The sequence below is a fragment of the Mastomys coucha genome, unplaced genomic scaffold (assembly GCF_008632895.1).
Source record: "Mastomys coucha isolate ucsf_1 unplaced genomic scaffold, UCSF_Mcou_1 pScaffold8, whole genome shotgun sequence".
Classification (NCBI taxonomy): Eukaryota; Metazoa; Chordata; class Mammalia; order Rodentia; family Muridae; genus Mastomys; species Mastomys coucha.
In genome coordinates this window covers 7,000,486-7,026,139 of record NW_022196914.1, presented here as the reverse complement: position 1 = coordinate 7,026,139, position 25,654 = coordinate 7,000,486, and the positions used below count along the sequence as shown (strand labels likewise).

At 44.3% G+C, this 25,654-nt stretch overlaps 2 protein-coding genes across 7 annotated transcripts in view; one reads left to right on the top strand and one right to left on the bottom strand.

The window, feature by feature from the left end:
* Positions 1 to 298: 298 nt before the first annotated feature.
* On the bottom strand, positions 299 to 24,864 carry LOC116083845 (translation initiation factor IF-2-like). The gene is made up of 4 exons (XM_031360628.1): positions 24,699 to 24,864; positions 8,998 to 9,062; positions 2,207 to 3,194; positions 299 to 591 (listed from the first exon to the last, which is right to left on the bottom strand). The coding sequence occupies exons 1-3, from the start codon at positions 24,862 to 24,864 to the stop codon at positions 2,367 to 2,369; spliced, it is 1,059 nt and encodes a 352-aa protein (XP_031216488.1). The 3' UTR covers positions 299 to 591; positions 2,207 to 2,366.
* The window catches only part of Rai14 (retinoic acid induced 14), a 134,843-nt gene continuing 110,705 nt past the window's right edge, over positions 1,517 to 25,654 (top strand). For 2 of the 6 annotated variants that reach the window (XM_031360360.1, XM_031360355.1), the window contains exon 1: positions 2,569 to 2,693. The gene's annotated coding sequence lies outside the window, so the exon portion shown is untranslated. Of the gene's footprint in view, positions 1,676 to 1,916; positions 2,008 to 2,568; positions 2,694 to 3,635; positions 3,750 to 5,478; positions 5,590 to 25,654 lie in introns of those variants that run through there. The other 4 variants (XM_031360357.1, XM_031360358.1, XM_031360359.1 and 1 more) reach the window with 4 other exon arrangements.

Sequence of the window (25,654 nt, the reverse complement as noted above, 5' to 3'; positions counted from 1 at the left end):
TCTTTGTTTTTTGGAGGGGAAACTGGGAAAGGAGAAATTTACATGTAAATAAAAAAAATCTAATAAAACATTTAAAAAAAATTAAAAAAAAGAACTGCTCATGAGGTTCCTGCAACAGCTTGCTGTTTCTGTGGCCTCACCTCAGGCAGGTTGTTGAGCCTGGAAGGTTCTTCAGGATTGAAATACAGCTGTCTAGTGTCTGCTTACCAAAAGGACTAGACTGTAGCTGCTGGTTCGTGTGTGCTGTCTGCCTGCCTAGAGTGTGCAGGTCTGCAGCTGCTGAGTCATATTTGGTGTTTGCTACAGGACTGAACACTGCCAAAGAAAGGCTTGCACCCCAAAAAACTATTGCTAAACAGGTCCACTCTCTCCACATCCTAATAACCTTTCTCTTCCACTACCTCTGTTGGGTGGTGGGCTAGAGGAAAGCTTAAACCCTTAATAAAAATAGGCTACAAAAAATTTATACCTACCATGCAACCTGTTCATCCCATCAGATTTTAATAGACTTTTGATAGCAGGTGCTCACTTCATTTTGGCAGCCCATTTACAGTCTCAGACATATTCAAAGCCTGAGCTCAGTTAGCATTTCTAAAACTCACAGGCAAAACAAAAACAAAGCAATGAGAAGAGATTACTTAAGCCCCCTGAACCGCAGGGGGGCATTTTAAGGGTTTGTCTAAGGTAGGAGAAGACTCTAGGGCACACTGGGTGTCAGGTTTGAGTTTGAAAAGACTGAATCTGCAAATGGTTTTGGCATAATCTTCCCTCCCCACAGTGCCTCACACACATCAAACTTGCTGATGGGAGCTGGGTTATAAACTAATGAGGGTAGCATACAAGACACCTATGGGAACAAGGTAGCATGAGAAAGGGTCTTTGTGGGTGACTGGGAAAGATTAGCAGAGGTGAGGACCTGGTGAATGAAAGGCTGGTTAGAGAGACACTTGTTTAATAGTTTAACTGCAACTTGTCATCAGTTCCTAAACAATATGCACACACTGACATTTCCAAAGGAGCCTTTGACACGCTGTACCAACCACCCTCCCAGCTGCCTTTGATTTCAACAAAAAGCAGAGGTGAGAAATCCACAGGTGGCTAAGCTCCCTCAATGCTGGAGGATCAGTATAAGGTACTTAAATGCTCTGTTGGTAACTGATTAAAAGACCCGAGATGAAAACCTGGGTAGTAGACATTGCCAGCACAACACAGGGTGCTTGTCAGTTGTTTCTTTTAGTGTGGTTTTCAGTTCCACATCACACGTGTAAGAGTGTGTATCTTGCTTTGAATTGGCTCCCCACTGCCCCCACCCAACTCCCCCCGGGGCGGGGAATCTTTTTGATGTATGGTGCTTAGGAAGCAAAGACTATTGAGCTAAAGATGAAGCTTTTGTTTTCTAGTTGGCAAGTTCGCTTGTGAAAGCAAGGTGTTCTCTTAGGGAAAGGAGCGAAGGGGTGGGGTTAAAAAAACACGGGATCCGATGCTAATACACAAAGCCAAGATACTGTGCACTGATTGCGGTTAGGGTGAATCTCACTTCTGTTGGAACTGGCTGTTTTCCCTCCTTACTTCAGTGGACTTAGAGCGGATCCTAGCAAAAATAACTACACAGCTTACTCTAGAAACCTCTCTGTGCGAAAGACACAACACCGACCAGAAGTCCCATGGAGCTTTGGTGAGTCAAACTTTTAAGACCTAGCTGGCTAGTGGAACTAAAAAGCCTCCTAAATTAGGGGAATAATGGAGAAATTTCAAATCCTCAGAATTAATGGAGGAGTCGATTCGGTTCACAAGTCCGGTCCTGGTGGTCTGGGGGAGGGAAGCTTCACTGGATTTCAGGACTTCCAACTCGAGCCACCCCGCTGAGGGCGCTCCTGCTCCTATCTAACCCGGTCAGTCCAGGCTGTAGTCTCCCAACTCCTGAGCAGAGCACAACTAAGTTCTGTCTTACCACCTGAGGAGTGTTAGGAAACAGTCGCTCCAACCAACTGGTTCAGCCCAGAAAATGTGAGTACATTCTCGTTTACTTTCTTTTCGTTCACATCGGAAATGGAACCGATTCCAGTCTGGTTCAGAGGGGGTGTGGGTCAGTGACTCTGCTTTTCCTAAGACTACAGTTAACTTTGGAAATTGACCAGAAACAAGTACTTTTTCGGGCCCTTATCCTACCCCAGCATGGGACCCGCATACCCTGGATCCCACTAACTTCAAGTTAAGGTGTGAGACAGATCCACACGGAGGGATTCCGGAGATCCGCAGAAATCAAAAGCGAGCGTGGACGTCCCGGACGCGCCGCGGGCCGGGGCGTGGGCGTGGGCGGTCGGAGAGCACTTCTCGCAGGTCCCGGGAGCAGCTCCGGGGCCAGGTCACCTGACTCCGGGAATTTGGGGCCGCGCGGGGTGGGAGTGGCTAGCACCTCCCTCCTGGAGCCCACGGGATCCAGGTCGGGGGCCGGCGCCCGGCGGCCACGTGGTGGTGCTGCCGTTGCCCCCGCCCTGCCGGCGGAGCCCAGGAGCTGAGCGCCCACTGACCCCGCGGCGGGAGGAGGAGGAGGAGAAGGAGGAGAAGGAGGAGGAGGAGGGACCCAGCGCAGGAAGCTGAGCAGGAAGCGAGCCCGGCAGCCGCGCTTTCCTGGGGAAGCGGCGGGAGGAACGGCCAGCGGGGCCGGGAGCTGAGGCCGCCGCTTGGATGGGGTGAGTGGCGGCGCCGAGCGTGGAGGCTGGGGTGCGGGCTCTGGGCTCAGTCCCCGCCTTTGTGTCTGGGGCTGCGCACAGCTCCGGGGCGCCGGGAGGAGCGGGACGGGAGTTACGGTCTGGACACAGCTTTGGCCGCCCGCTGTCCACGGAAGGCAGTTGGGTGTGTGTGTGGGGGGAGGAACGGGAGGATGATGGGGACCTGGCAGAAAGAGAGGTGCGACCTAGTTTGGAAAGGGGGTTCGCCGCCTCTGGCGGTCTGGTGCCGGACAGTGGCGCGGGGTGTCTGCGGAGGGAGCGCGGGTGGGAATGAATGACCGGACCTAGGAGGAAGACGTGGCTGCGACCCCGGGACAGTCCGTCCCACCTGCGTGCCCTGACCCAGGTCCGGTGCCCCAATCCGTGCTTCCTGGCTCGACCCGCCTCTTGGCTGAACTTGGAAAAGCCGGAGACTGAGGTGGGAGCGGGAGACGCCGGGTGGCTCTGGAGATCTCCAGTCCGCTATTGTTCCTTTACGGACTCAAGGGAGTCGGTGAGCTGTCGGGAGGGCGCAGGCGAGACCACCCTGGGCCTGCCACGGCCCCCTGTCCCCAACTCTCCTTGTCATTTTCCCCCACCACAGCTTTTAGGAGGTCAAGGAGGAGGATGCTGGAGTTGGGGCACACTCCAAGCTGCTGGGCTTAAGTCAGCATCCATCGCGACCCCTCTGGGAGGGCGGGCAACCATCCTCCTTTCAACTCTCTCCTACTGTCTTGGGCCAGTTTGTATCCCCAGTTTAGGTTCTGCAGTTTCCAGCAGTTTTTCATTTGGATTTCGCATCTCATTTGGTGTGGTGGGGTTAAGTATGGAAAGGCAACAGATGGGGAGATTAAAACAGATGGAGCCCACTCTGACTTAAAGAGGCAGGGGTGACCTCACAAAGGCCTGAGCTTTATATAAAGCCAGGGTTTCTTTTCCAAGGAGCCCAGCTCAGCTTAACTTTACTTCGTTACCAAGTATGCAGATACAAGGCCACTCTCTTCGTACCTGCTGCTTCCCCTCACTCTGAACTCACAGGTGATTTGAATGCTATCCACTTTCGGATGAATGGCAGGGCTCTGCCTGGGACTGGGAAGGCTGCTCATTGTCTGGGGTATGAGATCTCAAGGTTGTGAAGGCTGGCCTAGAGAGGAACACGTTGTGTCCCTTAGAGGATCTAGCGTTAGCTCTTTTAGCTAGAACTTGCATCTCCTATGGGTTTGAACATAATTAGAAAAAAGCTTGTAAATCGCAGGGAGGTTGGACTTTGCTTTGTCCCACGAGTCCTGGGCCCTTGCTTACACGTGTGAAAGCGAGTCCTTTTGTTTTTGATTGATGGGTTTAGTTTTATCTTTCGTTAGTGATAACTTACAATCGGAGTCTTTTCTCCCTTAGGCTTACAAGGCAGCCAGTTTTATCAGAAGAAATCCTTGTTGAATAAGTACTAGGAGAGACATCCCTTGCTTGGCTGTCAGTTTTGTCTCCAACCTCGGAGATGCTACATGAATGAATTTATTGTATTATTTACATTTATATCCTGAGATGTGTTTTTATGATTTTAAAAGGCAGTGCAGGAGTTCATAGCACAGTTCAAAGATCTTTGTACTGTCCTAGTAAAACTGATTAAGAATGGAGTACCCAGTCACTGGGGATTCCGCGAGAAAGTAATACACTGACTGCTAACATTTACTGTTCCTAGACTTCCACTTCTTAACGCGTGTAAGCAGAAGGTACAGACACCAACTCCCTTGTTTTTGTTTGCTGTGTGTGTGTGTTTGTGTGTGTGTGTGTGAGAGAGAGAGAGAGAGAGAGATGAATGTATGTGCAATTGTATGTACATGTATGTATGTATGTATGTATGTGTATGGATGTCTGTATGTTTTCATGTGAGCACTACAACATGCTTGTGGAGATTGGAGGACAACTTGTCAAGTCAGTTCTCTCCTATGATCTGGGTTTGGGGAACTGAACTCAGCTTGGCAGAAAGCTCCTTTACCTGCTGGGCAACTTGACCCCTTTGTTCCTTTTTACTGTTATTGGCTGTTAAACACACACGTGTGGTATGCTAACATGGATGCTACACCCATGTTAGCTCCCACCCCAGTGCCACCTACCTTTATAGGTAGAGAAATCAAGATTTGTAGTTAAAGCCAAGTGGGCCTTGGAGTTAACAGGATAGAGTTGCGCCCTGTCTTCCCCTCTCTCCCTTTCCTAGGCTTGTCTTCCGAAATAGAAATCCATGTCAAATATTTCAAAGATAAATGAAAATTGAGCATAGTTAGGCATTCATCCTTCCACTGTATAGGTCTAAAAGTTGCTAATGAGTCCATATTTCCCGCTTAGATAAAAACAAATGATAACAAATTCTTTATCTGTCCTTTCTTCTCTGCTTTTGGCCTCGAGTAAGCACAGATGTCCAGTTAGTACATACATAGTTTCCAAGCGTGTGCATTTATGTGCCCAGTTTTACGTTAATTGCACAGTTCCATATACATACAACTTGCTTCTTTAATAATTTTGTTTGAGGCCCATGTAGGCCTCTACACACACTAGCTACTTCAGGCAATTCTTGTATGTAAATAATACAGTGTACCCATTCCCTTGACAAGTGAAAACTGGTTTCCAGGGCTTTACTGTTAAAGGCACCCTTTTTGTTGAAGGAGAGCCCACTGCCTTTATTTATTTATTTATTTATTTATTTATCTATTTGACTGTACTATGCTGTGGTGTAGCAGTGCACACTGGAGACAAGTTTCTTTGTTCACAGGTTCTTGCAGCCAATTGCTGGGATAGTGAGATCTCGGAAGGCCACTTTGGTTATTTCATTCATTTCTCAATGAGGATTAGGTTCTGTCATCTGTCACCAGCCATCTGTTAGGTGAGAAATGGGACACGGATCACTTTTAAACAGTAAACATTTAGATGAACTCAGGTGGGTTTTCTTTTTTTAAAAGAAGAGTAGATCTTCTTTGTGGTGCCAAGTTTGGAATACACACACTAAAGCCTTGCTAGTTGCCTGACCTGGGATTGTTCACTGTCCTCTTGCTACTTTTTCCATTTTAGGCCTACGGGTTTAATTACCCATGTGTGGGAGCAGGTCTCTGCTCTATGAAAATGTGGCCGTGTGAACAACATAACTTGTCCCTAATGGTACCCAGCTCCTCAAAGAAGAGTTAGGGCTTCCCAACATACTGGCCTCTATCTTATTCCTTCAGGCTCTGAGGCTCATTCTGGCCTCCAGCTCTTTGCCTTTGCTGTTCCTTCTCCCTGGAGCCCATCTCCCCTCCCTGGGCTCTGGCCATTTCCCCTGAGGTGCTTGCTCAGACGCCCCTGGCTCCTGAGCAGGATAGCCTGGAACCTCTTCCCTGTTTGCTTCCCTGTGTGGCCCTTGTTACCTTCTACCTTGCCATTTGCATTAGTTTTACGTCAGTACTGTCTTTCTGTGCTAGAGTCCAGGTCTATAAGGGTAAGAGTTTCACATCTTTTTTTTTTTTATGGCTGTCTCGTGAGTACCAAGAGCAGTGTGGATACAGTAGTTACTCCTAAGGGCTACACGTGAATGAATAGAAGGTGCTTCTTATTGAGTCAGGGTATAACTGTGCAGTCCTGGACTGTACTGTCCCCTCACTCCTACCTCTGCCCAGTGTATAGAACTGCAGCATGAGCCACCCAGCCCACCTATTGATACTGTGTTTGCTGCTTTCATTTCCTACTTCCTAGTTGTCTCCTGCACGTTCTCCCTCTTCACGTGCGCACTCGGGGATCCTGGGGGTGTCAGATGTTCTGTAGAGTCATTTACAGGTTCTAGGTGGATTTAAAAAACAAATGCTTACAAAAAAAATCCTCTATGTCACTGTGTCAGCCCACAGAGTACCTGTGTCTTGAAGTATTTTTTTTGTCCAGTGTTTTTTGCCCGAATATAAATTAAAGGGAAAACAAGGAGCATGATGCTTGGTAATACGCTTCTCTCCTTTTTCTTGATAATCCTGTCCCCACAGTGTTACTGATGCGAACGGGCTGACCTTTGTCTTTTATACCACATCTCTCGAGTCCCTGGCAACGCTGACATACTGAGTTTCTAGGTACTGAAAAGCATTTCCCTGAGCTGCTTCAGCGGTGTGTGCTTCACTCCCATAGGCCTTCCTCTAGGAAGATTATTCGAAGGAGTCTTTTTTTTTCCTTTTATGGTGGAGGGGAAGTGATGACCTTAATCTGAAGGCCTAAGGGCAGCCTGGACCTAAAACTACTCTGAGAACAGCCACATCAGAAGGTCCTTAGCTCATGGGACAGACAACGTTCACCGCGCAGCACAAGCTTCATTTTGCTGGGAGACAGCTCAATTTTCTCCTCCTTGGGTGATGAGTGTAGGAGTTGACAGAATGAAGCTAGATGTGTCAGTGGCCTTTGTGTATTTTAAAGGAGGGGTAGAGAAAGCAGTCTAACATTTTTCCATTTAAAGTATAAAGGTAAGCAGTGTGGATAAGTATTCTTAAAAAAAAAAAACAAACAAATAACCAGAATATTGCACTACAACTATTTTGTCCTTTAATGGTGAACCGATCAGTGTGGTGTGGTTTGGGATGGTCTGGGTTCCCCACAGACTGGTGAGTTGTTTGATCATTACAGTAAGGAGGTAAATGAAGAGATTGATTCTCTTTGGTTAACAGTTGCTCTTTGGTTTATAGTTGCAAGCAATACAAGAAAAGTTAGAGAAGGATTGCTCACCTCATTTCTCATTTTCAAACTCCAGCCTCCTGTAGGGAACAGAAAAGTGACTTGCTGATACGTGTCATTAAATTCAGCCCACATTTAAAAAAAAAAAACAAAAACCAAAAAAAGTGCCTATACCTACTTAATAGTGTATTTAAAAACAAAACCTTCATTGAAGGAAATGTTTCTCTTTCTTCAGCTTTATATTTAGGGAGTCCAACAGATATCTACCACAAAGTACGAGATTAGCATTCATTGAACTGCACATGTAAGCATGTCAGGAAGCTCCTCACAGTCGCCATGAGACATAGAGCTGTCTATAGGATAGAGATCCGTTTAAAACAGTAAACGGTGTAGGCTACCGCAAAGAAGAGATGTGCAGGAAGTCCCCCTCCCGCATTCCTTGGAGATGCTTGCAGCTTTGTCTTCACTGCTCCTGGCTTTACCTGTGATCTGGTTTAACCCTTTCTGTACTAAATGGACTTCACTGAAAATATACATTGTATTATTATATAATTCCATATCCGTCTGTCATCCTGGATGTGCTTATCATGACTAGTCCACCCTGTTATTTAGCAAGCAATCTAAATATTATTTTATGTGTGTCAGTGTTTTGCCTGTAGGTAGGTCTGTGTATCACATAAGTGTAATGCCTCTAGAGGCCAGAAGAGGGCTCTGGATGCCCCTTGGGACTGAAATTACAGGCAGTTTGGAGCCCTCCAGCCCCCATGAGTGCTGGGAATTTAACTCAGGTCTTCTGGAAGAGCAGCAAGTGCACTAACCACCGGGCCATCCATCTTTGTAGTCCAACTAACTTTTTTCTTAAATTCGTCTTTGTGAATACCAAAGTTCATAATCACATAGCCCCACAGAAGCAGTGCATGTATGATACCAGTTTACTGTCAAAAACCCAATTAAAGAATACTCACGGTATTGCTATTTTGTTATAAATAAGAACAAAATCACTCCCCCTTCTTCCTGCCAAGTCTTAAATTTGCAAGTTTCTTGCTTAGGCCTTCAGAGAGTTGAGATTATGCATACCCAGGTCTTTTTTTTTTCTTTATGATTTCTAGATGAATTCTCTTTGTTAGCCATTTTTTTGTTTGTTTGTTTTATTTGTAAGCTCTATCTTTTTCTTTTTCTTTTTCTATTTTTTTTAAACTTCTACTTCATCTTCCCAGTTGCTGTTGCTGGCTCAAGTGCTAAAACATTAGCCAGGAAAGCAAGCTCTGGCAGCGCTCCCTGGAAGGGTGAGCAGGATCAGAAAAGCTCCCTTTGCACTCGGGCAACGAGGAGCTCTTTCCTCCAGAAGGAATCCATCCTTCCAACCAGAGAAGACCTTGGTGCAATAACCCTGGAGAACTCTGGCTCTGTGGATGGGCACTTAGGCACATCCAGTGAAGGGCTTGGGCCATTTTTCCATGGAGGAAATCGGCTTATTTCCAATGATGCTGTATGCTCTTAAATGTTTTCTAAATCTGTTTTAGGAGGTTCGTGGACCTTCATGTTCTAAAGCAATTTCCGAACCTCTTTGGAATCCTCAGATATCTGAGAACCCAACATCTACAGAACGTACCTGGAAATCCTTGTTGCGTTTACCCCTCTTCTCAGGGATTCTGTCTTCTATCATGTGCCTCCACCCTTCAGGAAGGATTAATAACCTGTCATGTGTGCCAAGAAAACACCTAATTGTGGGCTTTATAACCACGCTTGGAGAACTAGTCACTGGTTGCTACACTAGTCGGTCTACACGCTGTTGGTCATACTTTAGTTTTGCTGCATGTGGTATGGTACTGGCTCTGGGGGCCGCTGAGATGGCTCCATGAGTAGAGAGGCTTGCTGCCAAGCCCGAGGATGTGGTGGATGGAGAAGAAAGAGCTTTAAGTCCTCCTCTCACCTGTACATGTATACTATGCCACATTCCTCCACCTCCTGCCAAAAAGTTTTTAAAAAATTATCTCAGAGAAGCCAAGCACTTATTGTTTCTGTGACATGACTGTTTCCTTATGGCCTGACGCATTTTAAAAAATGACCTTAGGGCTGGAGAGATGGCTCAGTGGTTAAAAGCGCTGACTGCTCTTCTAGAGGTCCTGAGTTCCATTCCCGGCAACCACATGGAGGCTCACAACCATCTGTAGTGGGATTCTGATGCTCTCGCCGAGTGTGTCTGAAGAAAGCAACAGTGTACTCATGTATATAACATAAATAAATAAATAAATCTTTTAAAAATAAATAAATACAAATTGACCCTCAGTCCTTTATCCAAGGGTAACATCCCTCCATCTGGACTTGGGCCTGTGCTATCTGACTCCTGTTCAACGATGGGCACCAGCTCTCTGTTGTCACTCAGAGAAGGAACTGGGGACACCCGGAGCCTTATCTGGCAACACTTAGTCCATTACAGCAGCATCCCAACTTGCTGTCTCTCTCCCGAACACCTTCTCTCCTCCCCCTACCCCTCTACCCGTCTCCAGATAGTCCTGGCCTCCTTGCCAGTGGCTAGTGAGGGCTGTGTCAGCATAGAGCCACATCTCACTGGTAAGCCAACTCTCAGTTAGAGGGCTGCTCTTGCAAAGGAAAACCTCCTCGTATGAAACCACCACACAGAAGAGAGAGGCACTGTGACTGTGAGCCACGCTCTATGGACGCCCATGGTGACATCTCAAACCACTCCATTTCAAACTTGCACCAAAACAGAGGCTGGCCTACGTGTAACTTTGTGCACTCTCAGGAACACAGATTAGTGGATCAGAACACCTGTGCTGTGGCAGGCAGCTTACCACTGGGCTGCCTGTGAAGGTCCAGGCTAGTCTTCCTCTGATCTAGGAGTGTGGTCGCATTTCTCATAAGGGCAAAGATGGATGGGAATGTTGAATCTTTGAAGGTCCCTGAGTGACACACCCTGTGCAGGCTCATAGACTCAGAACTTCAGGGTTTGACTTGTTTACCATCTGATAACTGTCTGTGGTAGGTAGTTGGTGGTTGGACCGAGGTAGTGGTGAGAACTTGTTTTGCAGAGGATGCTGAGACTCAGGGAAATATAAATAACTACCTGGGCAGAATGTGGCAGAACTAGACATGACCTTAGTTCTGACTTCTTATAACACTGGGCTTCTAAACCTACATTGTGTGTGTATGTGTGTGCGCACGCGCGTGCATGTATGTTGTGTGTGTGTGTCTGTCTGTCTGTCTTCTAGGCACAGATTGTGACTTGGGATTCCTATACAAAACTAATTAGCACTGTGACAAACGCAGACTTGTTCAAAACCAGACAAGCCACTTTAAAGAATACATGAAAATTGTGAGTCTCCGGTGAGGCAAATGCCATTGAACGTGAGGGACAGAAACGATGTGGAGCCCAAGCCCCTAGCAGCCGGCTGGCTGAGAGGGAAGCATATAAATCTCTCACACAGTGTCAGGGAGTTAACAGGTTCTGTTCGGAGTCTTAATTTGACAGGAGTGTTCAAGGGATCTGAGTGTCTCCTCCCATGAGAGTTGACACAGTGATGATTGAACACGTCTCACAGATGAGAACGTGCTGCTGTGCTGCTGAGAGAGGTGGCCAAGTCCTCGTGGCCCCTCCCAGCTACCAGCGAGACAGCCACCAGAAAACTAAGATGGGGCTCCTCCACACACAGACCAGGGTCCCAGGAGGGCCTCAGTGAGCTTCATGAGCCCTGCAGGAAGGTCGTAACCCTGGATGAAGGCTGAATCACCTCTCTTGAGGCTTCCACGGGGGTCTTTGGAGGAAGTTGATTCAAATGCTCTCAGAACCTTTTTGGACCTTTAATTAGAGATATAACCAGTCCTTAGATTTTTCTTGGTATGGGGAGAAGATTGTATCATTTTTCTCTTGAAATGCACCTTTTTTTTTCTCTTCAAACTTTTTTTTTTTTAATTTGGAAAACTCAAAATTTTAGTTCTGAACTTGACTAAGTATAAGCTAGTATAACCTATGTCATTTAGGTAAGCCTTTATACTCAATATAGGATAGAAACAGTAATGTTTAATATTTCTAAAATACAATGTTTCTAAAGTACAGGATTTCTCTTTTTGACACCCCTTTGCCTGCATGTAGTAGTGAGCAATCCTGAAGCATTCCCATTCTTCAAAGAGTCATGCAACTCTTTGTGCAGTTTGTTTGCCTCTGGTTTCGCTCTTGTAGTCACTCAAAGCCAGCAAGAGGCTGAGTCTAGGATTCCCTCCAAATAACATCCAACTAAGGGTGTGTGTGTGTGGGGGGACTCGCTTACTTTCTTCCTCTGCTTTAATGCCAGCATAGTGTACCCCCTAGAACAAAGGGTGTTTGCTTCCCTGACAGTTAAAGTGAGTGTTTATAGGCCCAGTGGCAAGCAAACAGAAGGTACAGCTCCTATAATCTTGTCACTGTCTGCCTCAGGCCAGAGGGCCCACCTGCAGGCTGTGGGCTCTTTCTGTGTGTGGCTGCAGGGCAGGTGTCACCAGCTTGCTCTTCCCTGCTACACCCTTGTTTTGTTAGGCATTGTTTCTAGAATTAACCTTAAAAAAATAGTATCACAGTTTTTCATTGTCCTGAAGAATTACTATATACTTATAGCATTAAAATATGCATAGGTTAAGGAGAATTGTACAAGGAAATATAATTTTTTTTAAAAGACTTTATTTTATACATATGAGTGCTCTATTGACTATATACCTATGTGCCAGAAGAGGGCATCAGATCCCATTACAGATGGTTGTGACACTATGTGGTTGCTGGGAATTGAACTCAGGGCCCCTGCAAGAGCAGTCAGTGCCCTTAACCTCTGAGCTGTCTCTCCAGCCTGACAATATAACTTCTTTTTTTCTTTCTTCCTTTCTTTCTTCCTTTCTTCCTTTCTTTCTTTCTTTCTTTCTTTCTTTCTTTCTTTCTTTCTTTCTTTCTTTCTTTTATTTTCTTTATTTACATGTAAATTTCTCCATTCCTAGTTTCCCCTCCATAAAACAAAGCAGCAAACAAAAACAACCAAAACAAACCCCTGTTGCCTCCCACTTCCCCATGCCTGCCACCCCACCCTCTCCCACTTTCTGGCCCTGGCATTCCCCTACACTGGGGGCATAGAAATATCCTAACAATGGAAAAAAGGTCTAAGTTTCAGACTTTTTTTTCCTAAATGATCTCAATTGTTGCCCAAATCATGGTACCTTATTATTATTATTGTTGTTGTTGTGATTAATTTATTTTTTTAAGAACTAAGAAGGTGTATCTGGCCAAGCTTTGTTTTAACAGTTGTTTAACACACAAGGAAGGAGACACGTTGGGCACAAGAATTAAACTTGGTTGTTGCTGATGGTGAATGTTGACAGTTGACACTTTTTCCCAGTTGAAGGTTTCTATCATACAGTTTTCTAATTAGGTAGCTGAAAATTATAATTCCGTTTAACTCAGATGTTGTTGTATTAAGTAAGGTAGTTCTCACTCGCCATGTAATTTAAAAAGGGAAAAAAAAAATTCAAAGCTGTCATTTAAATTCCAGCTACCCAAAGTGTGGCTTACGATCCCACAGCAACAGGATGTAAGATTTGTGGAACACACAGCAACAGTGGAGGGTTTCTGAATCCACAGCGGCCAAAATTGAGTTTAAAAACAAATATAAAGTGACTCTGAGGGGTCTCGGTCAGTGCTCACCCAGGGTGCACTGCGTGAGTTCACTGTGGCCTTGGCACTGTGCACACTGTCCCCCCCACCCAGTGCCTTTGAGCGCTGCCTGAACCAGCTCTGCTCAGACTCAAGGCCATTCCATGTTGTGAATTGCAGTGTTGGACTGTGCATGCAAACTCTGCTTTCTCAGGAACATACTGGCTTAATTATGAAAAATAAACTCTTCTTCAGCACCTATCAAATCAGTATATCTTTGTATGATCTTCCGTGAGGATGTTTGGTTTTAAAAAATGAACTTGTTGCTGATGTGAGTTTCATTTAAAGGCAATCACTAAACGAGTCTTGGCTTGGAATTAGGACCGAGTTTCCAACAATTCTGAAGTGACTCTAAACATATCTCTGCCATTTGGTGCCGTGTATTTACGCAAGGTGATGTTCTCAGAATCTGGCAGTTATAACTTTGAAATTATCCATGAGCTCTCAAGACGATTGAAGACCCTCTGAGGCCTGCAGCCGCAAATGTTCAGCCAAGATTTAATTCTTCATCTAAAACTGAATAAGCACACCCATCTCTTCAGTATTTGAATTTGCTTTTTTATTAACAAATGGTAAAATTACATGAATACATAAGAATTAAAAAATAAATTTTCTTATGCCATACACACATACATACATACACACACACACACACACACACACACACACATATACATACATACATATTAGGGCCACAAAAGTTTTTCTTGCAAATGTAGAAAATTGAAGAAGCCCCGATTTAAGTAGATTACACTTATTTTGGCTGTTATGTCATGTTATGCTCTCTGCCAATCTCTTAAAGAAATGAGGCTACATTGGCAAAAATTGCCATTAATAATCTATAACAAGAAAGCTTGTCCTGTATGTGAAAGTGACACAAGACAGTTCCCAAGTAACTCTTCTTCTTTTTTTTTTTTTAACCCATCTACTTCTGTTACTTAGTTATAGGATTTGAACAGTGTAAAGATGATTGGTTTTTAAGTTCTATTAACAGGTTCCTCAGAGAACCTGCCCTGCTTCCACCACCCTGAAACTGCAGCAGTAAGATCCTGTTTAAACTAAACATGGTGGTACCCAGAATGCAGTGACTGCAAAGTTACACTCCATGTTGAATGCATTGGAAAACTAGCCACCTTTCCAACTCTTAATAGCGGCAAATAGAAATGTACTTTTTGAATGGCATGGCATTGGGGTAATGGGTGAGCACTCATAGACTGTGTCTGTCAGTCTTAAGTAGAGTAAAACTGTTAGTTATTCCTTCTGTGTCTGAGGAGGCCCTTTGAACTGCAGCTTTCCGGTACTTCATCACTAACTTGCAATATGTAGTAAATTAATAAAACTAAGATACTGAGGTAGTATTAAAGCTGGTAGCATGTACATTTTTGTTTAAATTTTATTCTGCCTCAGTAATAATAAATTGAAATGCTTTTATATGTAGTTACCGTGTGAAATAAAAGTATAAATTGCATTCATGTCCCAAATAAAGTCTACAGAGGCAATTCTAGATTCTCAGTACTCACAACAGGAAAGTTATGAAATGAATAGTACATTCAAATGCTATCATTTCTAATATATAGTTGATATAACATTTATTAGTGATAACAGGTGAAGCTTTCTTTACCTGTAAAACCTGTGCGTTCCCCAATTGTAGTATTTGTTGCTTTGCACCAGATACATCTCAAATGTTCAGGAGCAATCTGTGGCTAGTGGCATGGTATGGGGCAGCCTTAGTTACCCTCATCTGGATTCGGTAGCTAGCAGTCCTTGGTGTCTAGGGCACTGTTAGTAGGGCTGTGGATGTAGCTCAGTAGTAGAACTTTTACCCAGAGTGCACGAGGCCCTAGTTCCATCCATAGGACCCAGAGACAAAAAGACAAAAGACACTGTGTACAGGCAGTATCCCGCCTGCAGGATGGCCTGTCCTTGCCTGGGGAGCTCAGACAGGAGACCTCAAGAGCTGCAGTATTTTTGCTAAGTCCATGCCTGACTAAGCTTCCCCAGTTGTCTTGGGTTTTCACCCCAGCTTTGAGCATTCCTCTACAGTAGCTATGTGGTATAAGGGATGTAACGGATAGACGAGTTCTGACTGTGCACATCTGTATTGCTACTTTTGTGCACGTGCTTTAGTCTATGTGGACTGATTTTTTTTTTTAAAGGTAGGCTGACTTTGTAAGCTGTAGTTTTGTGGTCCCCATTTCTACACGAGCTGTGCATATCCATGGTAATTCATAATTCAGTCTGTAAAGTATGAGTATAACATCATAGACTTCTTCCCTATCACTTATCTCTGTTCACTTAAATAACAAGGCCTTAAGTAGTCATCAGAACCCTGTAGCATCAAGTACAGGGTATGTAGGTTTGTGGCCATGTAATGAATTGGGAGGACATATTCTTTGTTCCATTATGGAAGTGTGCTGTATCCTTCATGTTGAAAGCTGTTTATAACTTTTATGGTGGAGCATGCCAGGGGGCAAGCACTGCTGCTCAGTTAGGCTATGATGAGAGTTGTTTGAACTTAGTGTGTTCATAATAATGGGGTGGTAACACAAATCATTTGAGGATTCTCCATCCGTTCCCTTTCTCCTGCTCCCAGTTTCCGTCATTCATAGAAGTAACCAATAACATGTATGTGTACTTTATTCTGACAAGTACTTAAGATACCCCAGGTCTGGGTAAAGAGATTACACAGGCCCAATGGAGCCACTGTGGCCATTGTAAGTTACATTGCCAAAACATTGCTACCCGTGGAAGGCCCAGGTTATCCTTCTTTTGAAACTGAGTCAGAGGACTGCTGAAATATGTAGCTAGCCAACTTTTGGCAGCAATCTCTCTTTTAAGACTAAAGCCAGGGATTAAATATAACCATGCGTTGGGCTGACCTCTCCCTCAGGGTAAAGAGAGTTTTCTCAACAAAACCCTTCACGTACGAGCCTTCCTTCTTACTTTCCGCATTTGATTTTCTTTTGAAACGTCTCTACTGAGGAGTTATTTATATCCTGTCATGGCTTACACCACCAATTTTAGTATATAAGTCAGTGACTCGATACAAAGATGTGCAACCACTTGGCCATTTGTAAGCATCACCGCCTTCACAGCCAGTCCCAGATAATCACTAACCCTCTTTTGTCTATTAAGTTGTTTCTCTGACACATCGTAGACGTAGAATCATGTGCTCTGTGGTCCTATGTCTACTTTAACATAATGCTTTTGGGCTACACCCATATTGGACCCTGGCAGATAGCTGAGCTCACCACTGGACCAATCCACAACCAGAATGCACCACAGGAGGTCACTGCACTCAGTACTGCGCTGTCAGCATACCCCCATATTGCACCACGCATCCACATACACTCCAGTTTCCTGCTGGCTGCGCTTCACTGTATAGACATGTCACACTTGGGTCCCTTGAGTTTTACTCTTGTGCAATTATGAATGTGTCTGTAAACATTCATGTGCAGCTCTCTGTGTGAATATATGTTTTCTTTTCTCTTGGATACATAGGAGTAGAATTGCTGGGTCAAAGGGTAAGTTAGTTTATATTTCACTGTGAAAGCATCTGCCAGGCTGCTTTATACAATGCCTATACATTATACACTTACTTTTTTTCATCTTCACTATTAACTGTTAAGATCACACCTGAAAATATTATTAATTTAGTTTATTTTTGAGTCACAGTCTCACTAGGGAGCCCCAGTTAGTCTTGAACTCCTGATCCCCCAGCTTTAGCTTGAATCCTTGGTACAAGGATTCTCGTATGTTCATTTTAACTTGATGTACGAGATAAATAAAATTTAAAGAGATTGGCCCTGGAGGAAGGAGCTGAGGAGCCCTTGCACACAACGGTGCAAATGTTTTCAGATGCTTGGACATTGAAGATTGGGAACTAGGTCTATGCAGGCAGTTATTCTCTTAAGATGGGAACATGGGGGCTGGAGAGATGGCTCAGCGGTTAAGAGCACTGATTGCTCTTCCGAAGGTCCTGAGTTCAAATCCCAGCAACCACATGGTGGCTCACAACCATCCATAACGAGATCTGACACACTCTAGTGGTGTGTCTGAAGACAGCTACAGTGTACTTACATATAATAAATAAATAAATCTTAAAAAAAAAAAGATGGGAACATGGTGATGTGCTTAGGAGGGGATATTGAAGTGAGCATCAAGAGATAAGCAGTTCACTGAGAACATTTGAGACACCTTTAAACTACCCTCCCTGCTAAAGCATCTATTCTCAACCTGTGGGTCTCGACCCCTTTGGGAGACCTCCGTCTCCAGAAAATATTTACAGTTCACAACAGTAGCAAAATGACAGTTATGGAGTAGCAACGAAGATACTTTTATAGTCGCGGGGGTTGGGGGGGTCAGCACAGCATGAGGAACTGTATTACAGGGTGGCAGTGTTAGGTGAGAACTACTACTCTAGGGGATAATTGCATCACATTTCTTTTTTGTTTGTTTTTGTTTTTCGAGACAGGGTTTCTCTGTGTAGCCCTGGCTGTACTGGTACTCACTCTGTAGACCAAGCTGGCCTCGAACTCAGAAATTAGCCTGCCTCTGCCTCTCAAGTGCTGGGATTAGAGGCATGTGCCACCACCGCCTGGCTGCATCTTAATCCTAGAATGATTTTTCGCATTTGCAGAGATAGCTTGTTTTGCTAAGCCTGCCTGTTTGAATAGGATGGATTTAGGGCAGGAGGTAAGCTTGGGACTTCTTGGTTGGTTCCTCGGAGCGTGAGTAGCAGGTTTGAGAGATCAGATAGCAGTGTTGCCAGAGCCATGGGCACTTTCGCATCAGTGCCTATGGCTCTGTCTGACTCAGACCTGAGATCAGTCCTGGTGGAGATCAGGATTTATTCCCAAAGGAGAAAGATATATTTGGTTCTCAAAAAAATGTCATCTCCTGGATAAATGCAAGTTGTGACTGTCAGATTAATGTTCTCAGGAGAGTTTTATTGCGTGGCTGTTTTGATGTAATGTCACATGACATTTATGATCCTAAAAGAATGCACTCATTTATTTTCTTTGGAAAAAAAAATGTGAGCTATTACAGTATCTTAGGAAGATCTCATTGCCAGAATGAAACTCCCTTTGAAAATTATTTAAAACATTTAAAAATTTTAATTAGTATACTTTATGGAATGCACTGTGATATGTTATGTGTTCAATATGAATGACTGTATCAGAGTTATTAGTGTATCTATAAAATTAAATATTTAACTTATCCATCATGTGGATAACTTTTTAAAATAAAACTTAAAAAAATTATTTACTTACTTTATGTTTATAAGTACACTGTAGCTGTTTTCAGACACACCAGAAGAGGGCATCAGATTTACTTTATGTTTATAAGTACACTGTAGCTGTCTTCAGACACACCAGAAGAGGGCATCAGATCCCATTGCAGATGGTTGTGAGCCACCATGTGCTTGCTGGGAATTGAACTCAGGACCTCTGGAAGAGTAGTCAGTGCTCTTAACCACTGAACCATCTCTCCAGGCCATGGATAACATTTTTTTCAAACCTGTACTTTAGTTCAATCATAAATGAGATAACATGCATGGAGGCATCCAACTCATGTTTAATACTCAGGAAGATTCACTCATTTATATATTCATGTGTGTCTATCTGATTTGATGAATTAATAAATGAAATATATTTGAAATATATTCATAGTGAATATATGAGATATATATGAAATATAATCATAGTGCTACTTTGTGTTGTATCTCACTGTCTGAAAGTCATATAGTCTAGGTCCTCGCTTTCTGATTGTTATTAACTTAAGCAAGTTCCAGGCTCAGCTTCAGTGTCTAAATCTGTGAATTCAAGTTAGAAGGTCCAGTGCCTTGTTTTTGTTCATTTGTTTTTTATTTTGTTTACATTCTCCTACTGAATCACATCCCTAGCCCAGAATGTCCAATTTCAGAAAATTAGAAAGAGATAGGTTGGTACTTACAGTTGGTTCATTTTCCCTCTTCTCTCTGCACTTCCCCTACCACCTCATCTCCCTGTCATACTTAGGAGCTGTTAAGAATCCTGCTTCAAGCTAGGCAGTGGTTGTTCATGCCTTTAATTCCAGTGCTCAGGAGGCAGAGGCAGAGGTGCAGAGGCGCAGAGGCGCAGAGGCGGGCAGAGGCGGGCAGAAGGGGGCAGAGAGGGGGGCAGAGAGGGGCAAAGGGGCAGAGGGACAGAGGCAGAGGCAGGCAGATCTCTGTGAGTTTGAGGCCAGCCTGGTCTATAGACTGAATTCAAGGACAGCCAAAGCTACACAGAGAATTCCTGTCTAGGAAAAAAAAAGTCCCATGTTGATACAAACAACAGTACTGTGTAAGAGTGGAATAAGGAAGTCCAGCTTCAGTACCATGGCTATGCAGTACTGTGGTCTCTGAGCCTGGCAGGTGGTTAGGGACCGAATCTTGTTCTTAAGATTTTTCTAGGGGTGTTAGGACTAAACTGTGTGGTCCAAAATGTTCAAACCTCAAGTAGTTCAGAAGATGACTGTATTAGAGATGCAGTTATAGAGGTAATTAAAGCTAAACAAAGTCATATGGTCAAGCCTCATCCAAGAACAGTGGTGGCCTTTGAAAGAGGCAACTAGGACACAGAGGAGAGACACAGAGGAAGAGCAAATGAAACCCAAGTTGAAGATGGCTGTCCACAAGCTCAAGGGAAGCCTCCGAGTGGTCAGCCTGCCTGGCTTGAAGACTGCATTTCTGTTAGAGCAGCTCCTGCAGAGCAGCAGAAGGGGCCATCGGATGTGTCTCTCCTCTCTTCCCCAACTTATGTATCTTGTGTGTTCTAAGAGGAGGGTGGCATTGCTGGCCTCTGTGTCTCGTTCGTCTACTAGGCTGCCAGCTTTTCCTGTCCCTTGTTCGTTCATCTAATCCACCTTGTTACAGAGATCTGAGACAATGTCCCACTATCTGTAGCTAGTTTGTCTCCATGTGACCCATAGGAAACACATGTATACATGTGTGCAGTCCAGCATTCAGGCTGGATGCAATACAGAGGCAAAGCTTCTCCATTCTCATTCTCAAAGTGTGGGCCAGCTTCTCTTATACCTTTTAGATGCTCCAGGTACCACTGGAACATCTGTCTGTCTCCCCCCCCCCCCCCCCCCCCCCCCCCCCCCCCCCACGTTACTCTTTGGCATGAGGCTGAGTAGGTATAGTGAGAATTGCTGCATATTTGTTTGTTTGCTTTTCCAAAGATCTCTTCTAGTCTCTGCTTTTTACCCCTTTGCTCTACATGTGAAGAAAGGTTCAAGGTCCCTGCCAATAGTTTTCTGCTAAATTCAACAGTTTTCTGCTAAATTCCTAAATCCTTTGGAAACTTGCATTTTGTGATGGAAGGCTTACTAGAATGAAATGACTTACATTTTTGTGCTTCCAGTTCAATACACATTTCTTCTTTTTTTTTTAAATTAATTTAATTTTTACTTATTCATTTTACATCCTATTCACCGCCCCCCTCCAGTCATCCCCCCAACCCTTCCCCCACTCCCCCATCTCCCCATCTCCTCCTCTTCTGAGCGGGTGGAGATCCCCTCACCTTTGCACTTCAAGTCTCCTCAAGGCTAGGCGCTTCCTCTCCCACTGAGGCCAGATGAGGCAGCCAGCTAAAAGAACATATTCCGCATATAGGGAACAGCTTTTGGGATAGCTCCCACTACAGTTGTTTGGGACCCACATGAAGACCAAGCTGTACATCTGTTACATATGTGCAGGAGGCCTAGGTCCAGCCCATGCATGTTATTTGGTTGGTGGTTCAGTCTCTGAGAGCCCCCAAGGGTCCAGGTTAGTTGACTCTTGGTCTTCCCGTGGAGTTCCTATCCCTGTCAGGGTCCTCAATTCTTCCTCCTATTCTTCCTTAAGAACCCAGAAGCTCCACCCACTGTTTGGCTGTGGGTCTCTGAGTCAGCTGCTGGGTGGAGCCTCTCAGAGGACAACATGCTCCAGTCTGTATGGTTCAGGAGTTCAATGGATATAGAGGAGAGGTAGCAGGAGAATCAACATGTTTCTTTTGTAAGGAATTTGTTCAACTATAGTGTATGTTTTGAAGAAAGCATTGCTTTGGTCTATGATGAATATGTAATAGTCGGGGAGTCTAATGTTTTGCATTAATAATAATGCTTCATAGGAATTATCAAGGTATTTTAAGGATATAATTATAAGAGATTAAGCTCTGATTGAGAATTGCATTAGCTTTTAAGAAGAATTAATAAAATCAACCTGCCTGTTGTATCTGATCTTTCAAATGCTAGGACAAGAACGATACAACACTGAGTGTTTGGTCCTTGATGGTTAAGGCCCTTCATGCGATGATCCGGAGATAAATGATGGAGAAAATGATTCACTGACTTACTCCGAATTGAGCAGGGAAATGCCCATGCTAAATAAAGCCAGTGGTTGAATCGTGTGGAAATAATGGCACAGGCACATTGCCTTGCAGGGAATTACTGGGCTTGCCCACAGCTGTCTGCACAATCAGGCTGACAAAATCTCTCTATTCTAAGAACTTGTTTCCAAGGTTCTGTCTGATGATTCTTGGTCTCTGCTGAGCCTAACAATGCATTATTCAGAGCCTGCCACTTGGCTGGGGTTAGCATGTGGCTATGGAGGATGCTGGGGTGGAGGGGCGAGGCAGTGGGGAAGGGGGCGGAGAGGCAGGAAGAGGAGGCTACTTGTAAAGACCAAGGGAGCTTGGAGCCTTTAAGTTCTCAGTGCTTTGATCAGTATGTGGACCTATCGCAATTTTGCCTTTACAATAATCCCAGCGAAGCTAAGTTATGCAGTGCTGGAGATCAAAGAGAATTCTGCTGAGGTCAAAGGTGAGATAAAGCCTATGCAGGCGCCTAATTTGTATCTGTGCCCTGTGCGATATAATTCACGTTGATGATGGTGGTTAGGTATGTGTTAGCAAAATGAAAATTCTACCCTGAAAAATGATCTATTCCAAAGTCAATGGGCAGCCTGAGATGGGAATTTTCAAATTTTCCGGAAAAATGTAATGGGGCTGCTGAACTCTCTCATGCCAGGATCTAGAGTGGTCCATCCTGGAGAGACTCTTGGAGACGTTCTGCAGTGATTCCCAGTGGGTACACTCAGCATCATGAGAGACACTCGAGACTGCTTAGGGAGGTTGCACAGATGTCTAACCCACAGGCCTGGAGGGACACCATGTCTGTGTGTCCTTCCCCCATCTTCTGCCCATAGCCTAAATCTTGTGCTCATGGCCAGTTGGAATCCTATTCCATTTATAAACAATTCTCTGATTTTGTTGTTACCCTCAAGAATTTCTGGTGAGTGTGCAGTATTTAATACCTAATTATAAGAGTCCTTTTCCAAAGCTGTTTTCTACTTGCACCAGGCATCAGTTGTGAATCTCCTGTGGTACCAAGTCTCCTTCCTTTGTGTCCAAATGCCCTTAAAATTCAGTGTTGTAGGCTAGGCCAGTCTGCTGTAGAGAGAGTGAACAGGATAGAGGAAGTATTCACTAGGTCCAGATCCCCAGTTTATTTTCTTTGTTTCAGAAGCTGAGGTGTAACTCCTAGGGAAGCCACAGCTAGGAGGCCAAGCTAAAGCTTCTACAGGGTTGGAGAGATGGTGGTATTGTGACAGTCATCTTCCTGGAATGGTTGGCCTTGAGTGGCCTTTTGGAGGGAACCACATGTTTGCATAGCTCTTGGTAAGAATTTGTCTTTGATGCGGAGAGATCACCATCTGAGGAAACAAGAAGTATTTTGGTTCCTTCTACTTGATGCTTTTGTGGATGTGGATTTGAAGTCTGATGTTCTTTATAACTTGGGAAGAAGAAGTATCATCTCAAAGCTTGTCTAGGTACACGTATGAGTGTGGTGCTGTTAATGAGGATTCTGTGCAATAATCTCAACATTCCAGGGTGCAAGGATTAGCTAGAGGGCCTTGCTCTCCTAATTCTGTGGTAATTCAGAGGATTTGGGAGACATATTTTAAATAAGCAAGTACATTTTTTTTTTTGTCTATGGTTAAGGCTAGTATTAAAGTATTTTGATTAAGGCTTTAGGTATATCAGATGGGGGTCAGATTGAGAGCTGTAGTACTGTTTCTAAAGAGGAAATGTGTTAATAAACTCCTGGGTTGCATCTGGCCTTTCCTGTGAAGGATAAGGATGACTCTGTACTGTTTCAGTCCTGCTGTTTAATGTGATGCAATCATGTGGTGATGGGCGACTGCTGGTAGATGATACATTCCAGTGACATACTTTGAATGGGCCAGGTAGCAATTTCAGCACACTGGGTTGAATGCTTTATCTGCTTCAAATGAGACTCCGAGTTTAGGTTGTTTGCCAGTAGGTGTTGTCATCTTCCTGTGCATGTTCAGTGTGCCATCTTTCCGTGAATACCTAATGAGGCTGCTGTGCAGCTCTTTGGCTGTAGCTGTCCTTTAAGGTACATCCAATAAGTTGTGCATGGCTCATCTGGCATAGGCAACTCAAATGGCTTTTCCAAGGACTGCCATTAGTGTCTTGTTGCTGTAATTGGATGTCGCTTTACCTAAGACAAATTGTAGTTCATCCTGTGCACTGGAATTTGGGCTGTAAAATCCCATTTGACTGAAGGAAGGCAGGGCTGTGTCAGTTTCTCTTAAAAAGATGCTGTGGCAGAGTAAATTTGGTATCAACCATGAGCTGGGAGAGTTCCCACTAGCCATGACTTCCAGGTGTTAGCTCCTTTTACAAATTCCAGGATTAGTACCTCTAATTATGCCCAGTCAGAGGTCTTGTTTCTAGGGTTAGTAATCTGTTTCCAGCACTTGCCCCTTAGCATAGGTCTGTCCCATCGTGGAGCTATACCCATGGACCACCCAGCTATCACACAGTCAAATGCTGGGCTCCAGGAAGATGTTCATTTAATAATTCATACCTTCCCTTGAGAAGTTTTGGAATTTTTACTTTATTTACTTATCTCCAAATAACTGTTCACGTACATCTCATTGGTAGATTTTTAAGGGGTTGGGGGAAGAAAGAAAGCCAAACACACACACACACACACACACACACACACACACACCAAACACCAAACTCAACACCCTTACAACTCCTGAGATCTAAAACAAAACAAAACAAAATCTAACTGACTATTGCCTGAGACCTTTTGTTCTGGGAATGAAGGAATGCTGGATGGTTCTGCCTTGGCGAGCCACACATTTTGTGGTTCTTCCCAGCTGTGGCTTCTCTTTTTCTCCCTTTTGCACTTTATTGACTCAGTCTCTTTCCTTGGTTATTTTGAGGCAGTGGGAGGAAGGAATTGAATGTGAGGGATGGTCTCCAATGTTTAGAGATAGTTGGTCCAGCCAGCCCTGCCTGGGCCAGTGCAAGCTTGGTAGTAGTTGATTATCATTACTTCTGTTTTGCAATCATTTCATCAAAAGCTGTTTTCACATGGAGAAAACCCAGCTCAGTTTGGGTTTCTCGGGGAGGTCCACTTTGACAGGTGTGCTCCTTGGTCTGGGTGTTCCTATTCCAGGTACTCTGTGATTAAGTCCTCAGCAATTAGCAGCGTGTAATTACAGTCTGTGCACTTTCCAAGGCAACGTGCGTTCTGTCACTTCTGCAGAGGCTGGAAAGATGAAAGGCTCTCACCGGTGGCACAAGACCTCCAAGTAAATGCCATCTCGGTGCCGTGGGATGACCTTGTTTTCATGCCCTTCATCGAAGGGCTCTGCTTGGTGACATCAGCAAGGATGGAGGCGAAAACATCAGAGGGTAGCATGTACAGTGACTTCTGGGTGCACACACAGGGCGCCATCATCGGGAGAGGGATGGGTAGAGTCATTCACATCCTGCGTCTACCCAACTTCTGACCTCATAAATCATGTTTGTTTTAAATAAGAATGTAGAAGAAGGCAAGGCGGGCTTTCAAGGCTTGAAAAAAATAATGGCTAGGAGTGTTAAACATTTACCTACTATTCCATAGCTCTCCACTGTAATGACACTGCTAGTTGGAAGTTCACATCACTGCTCTATCAAGTACTGCTTGAGGCTGACATATTGAGTACCCAGTGTGGTGGGACTCTTCACAGGGATCGATCATTTCTGACCTATGTGCACTTTGAGTTCCTTCTTAGTCTAGGTTAGTGAAAATGATACATTCTGCTCTGTATTTTATTTAACACAGGCTTTGGGCTTTTGGTTTTGACTGCGGAGCCAACTGTATAGGACAGTGGGGAAAGCATGCTTGGTGATGGCAGATCTCTCAGAGACTTGAGCTTTTGGTAGTCGTCTTTGGAAGAATGGCAGGTACCTTGCAGAATCCAGTGAAGGCGAGGAAGCTTCTTCATGTGTGCGTGTATATGTGTGTGTGTGTGTGTGTGTGTGTGTATGCACACTGTGTGTATGTGTAGTATATATGTACATATGTGTGTGTATATGTGTATATATGCATATGCACGTGTATATGTGTGTATACACATATTCTGAAAAACTTCCATCAAATTTTCAGGCGAGTAAAGACTTCTCCTAAGTGTGATAAGCCCTGAAGACTTCAGTACCAACTCAGAGTTGCTGAGGCTCAAAAGGACCCGGAGAGTCTTACATTG

Bases quoted from the DNA above. Each gene is read 5' to 3' on its own strand.
- LOC116083845 (XM_031360628.1), bottom strand. From the start codon at position 24,864: ATGGCGCCCTGTGTGTGCACCCAGAAGTCACTGTACATGCTACCCTCT. The intron at 9,063-24,698 runs GTGAGAGCCTTT...TCCTTCCTGAAG, and splicing joins TTGGAGGTCTTGTGCCACCG to GGTGGAGGCACATGATAGAA. The intron at 3,195-8,997 runs GTACGTTCTGTA...AAGGAACAATAG, and splicing joins AACGCAACAAGGATTTCCAG to CGGACTGGAGATCTCCAGAG.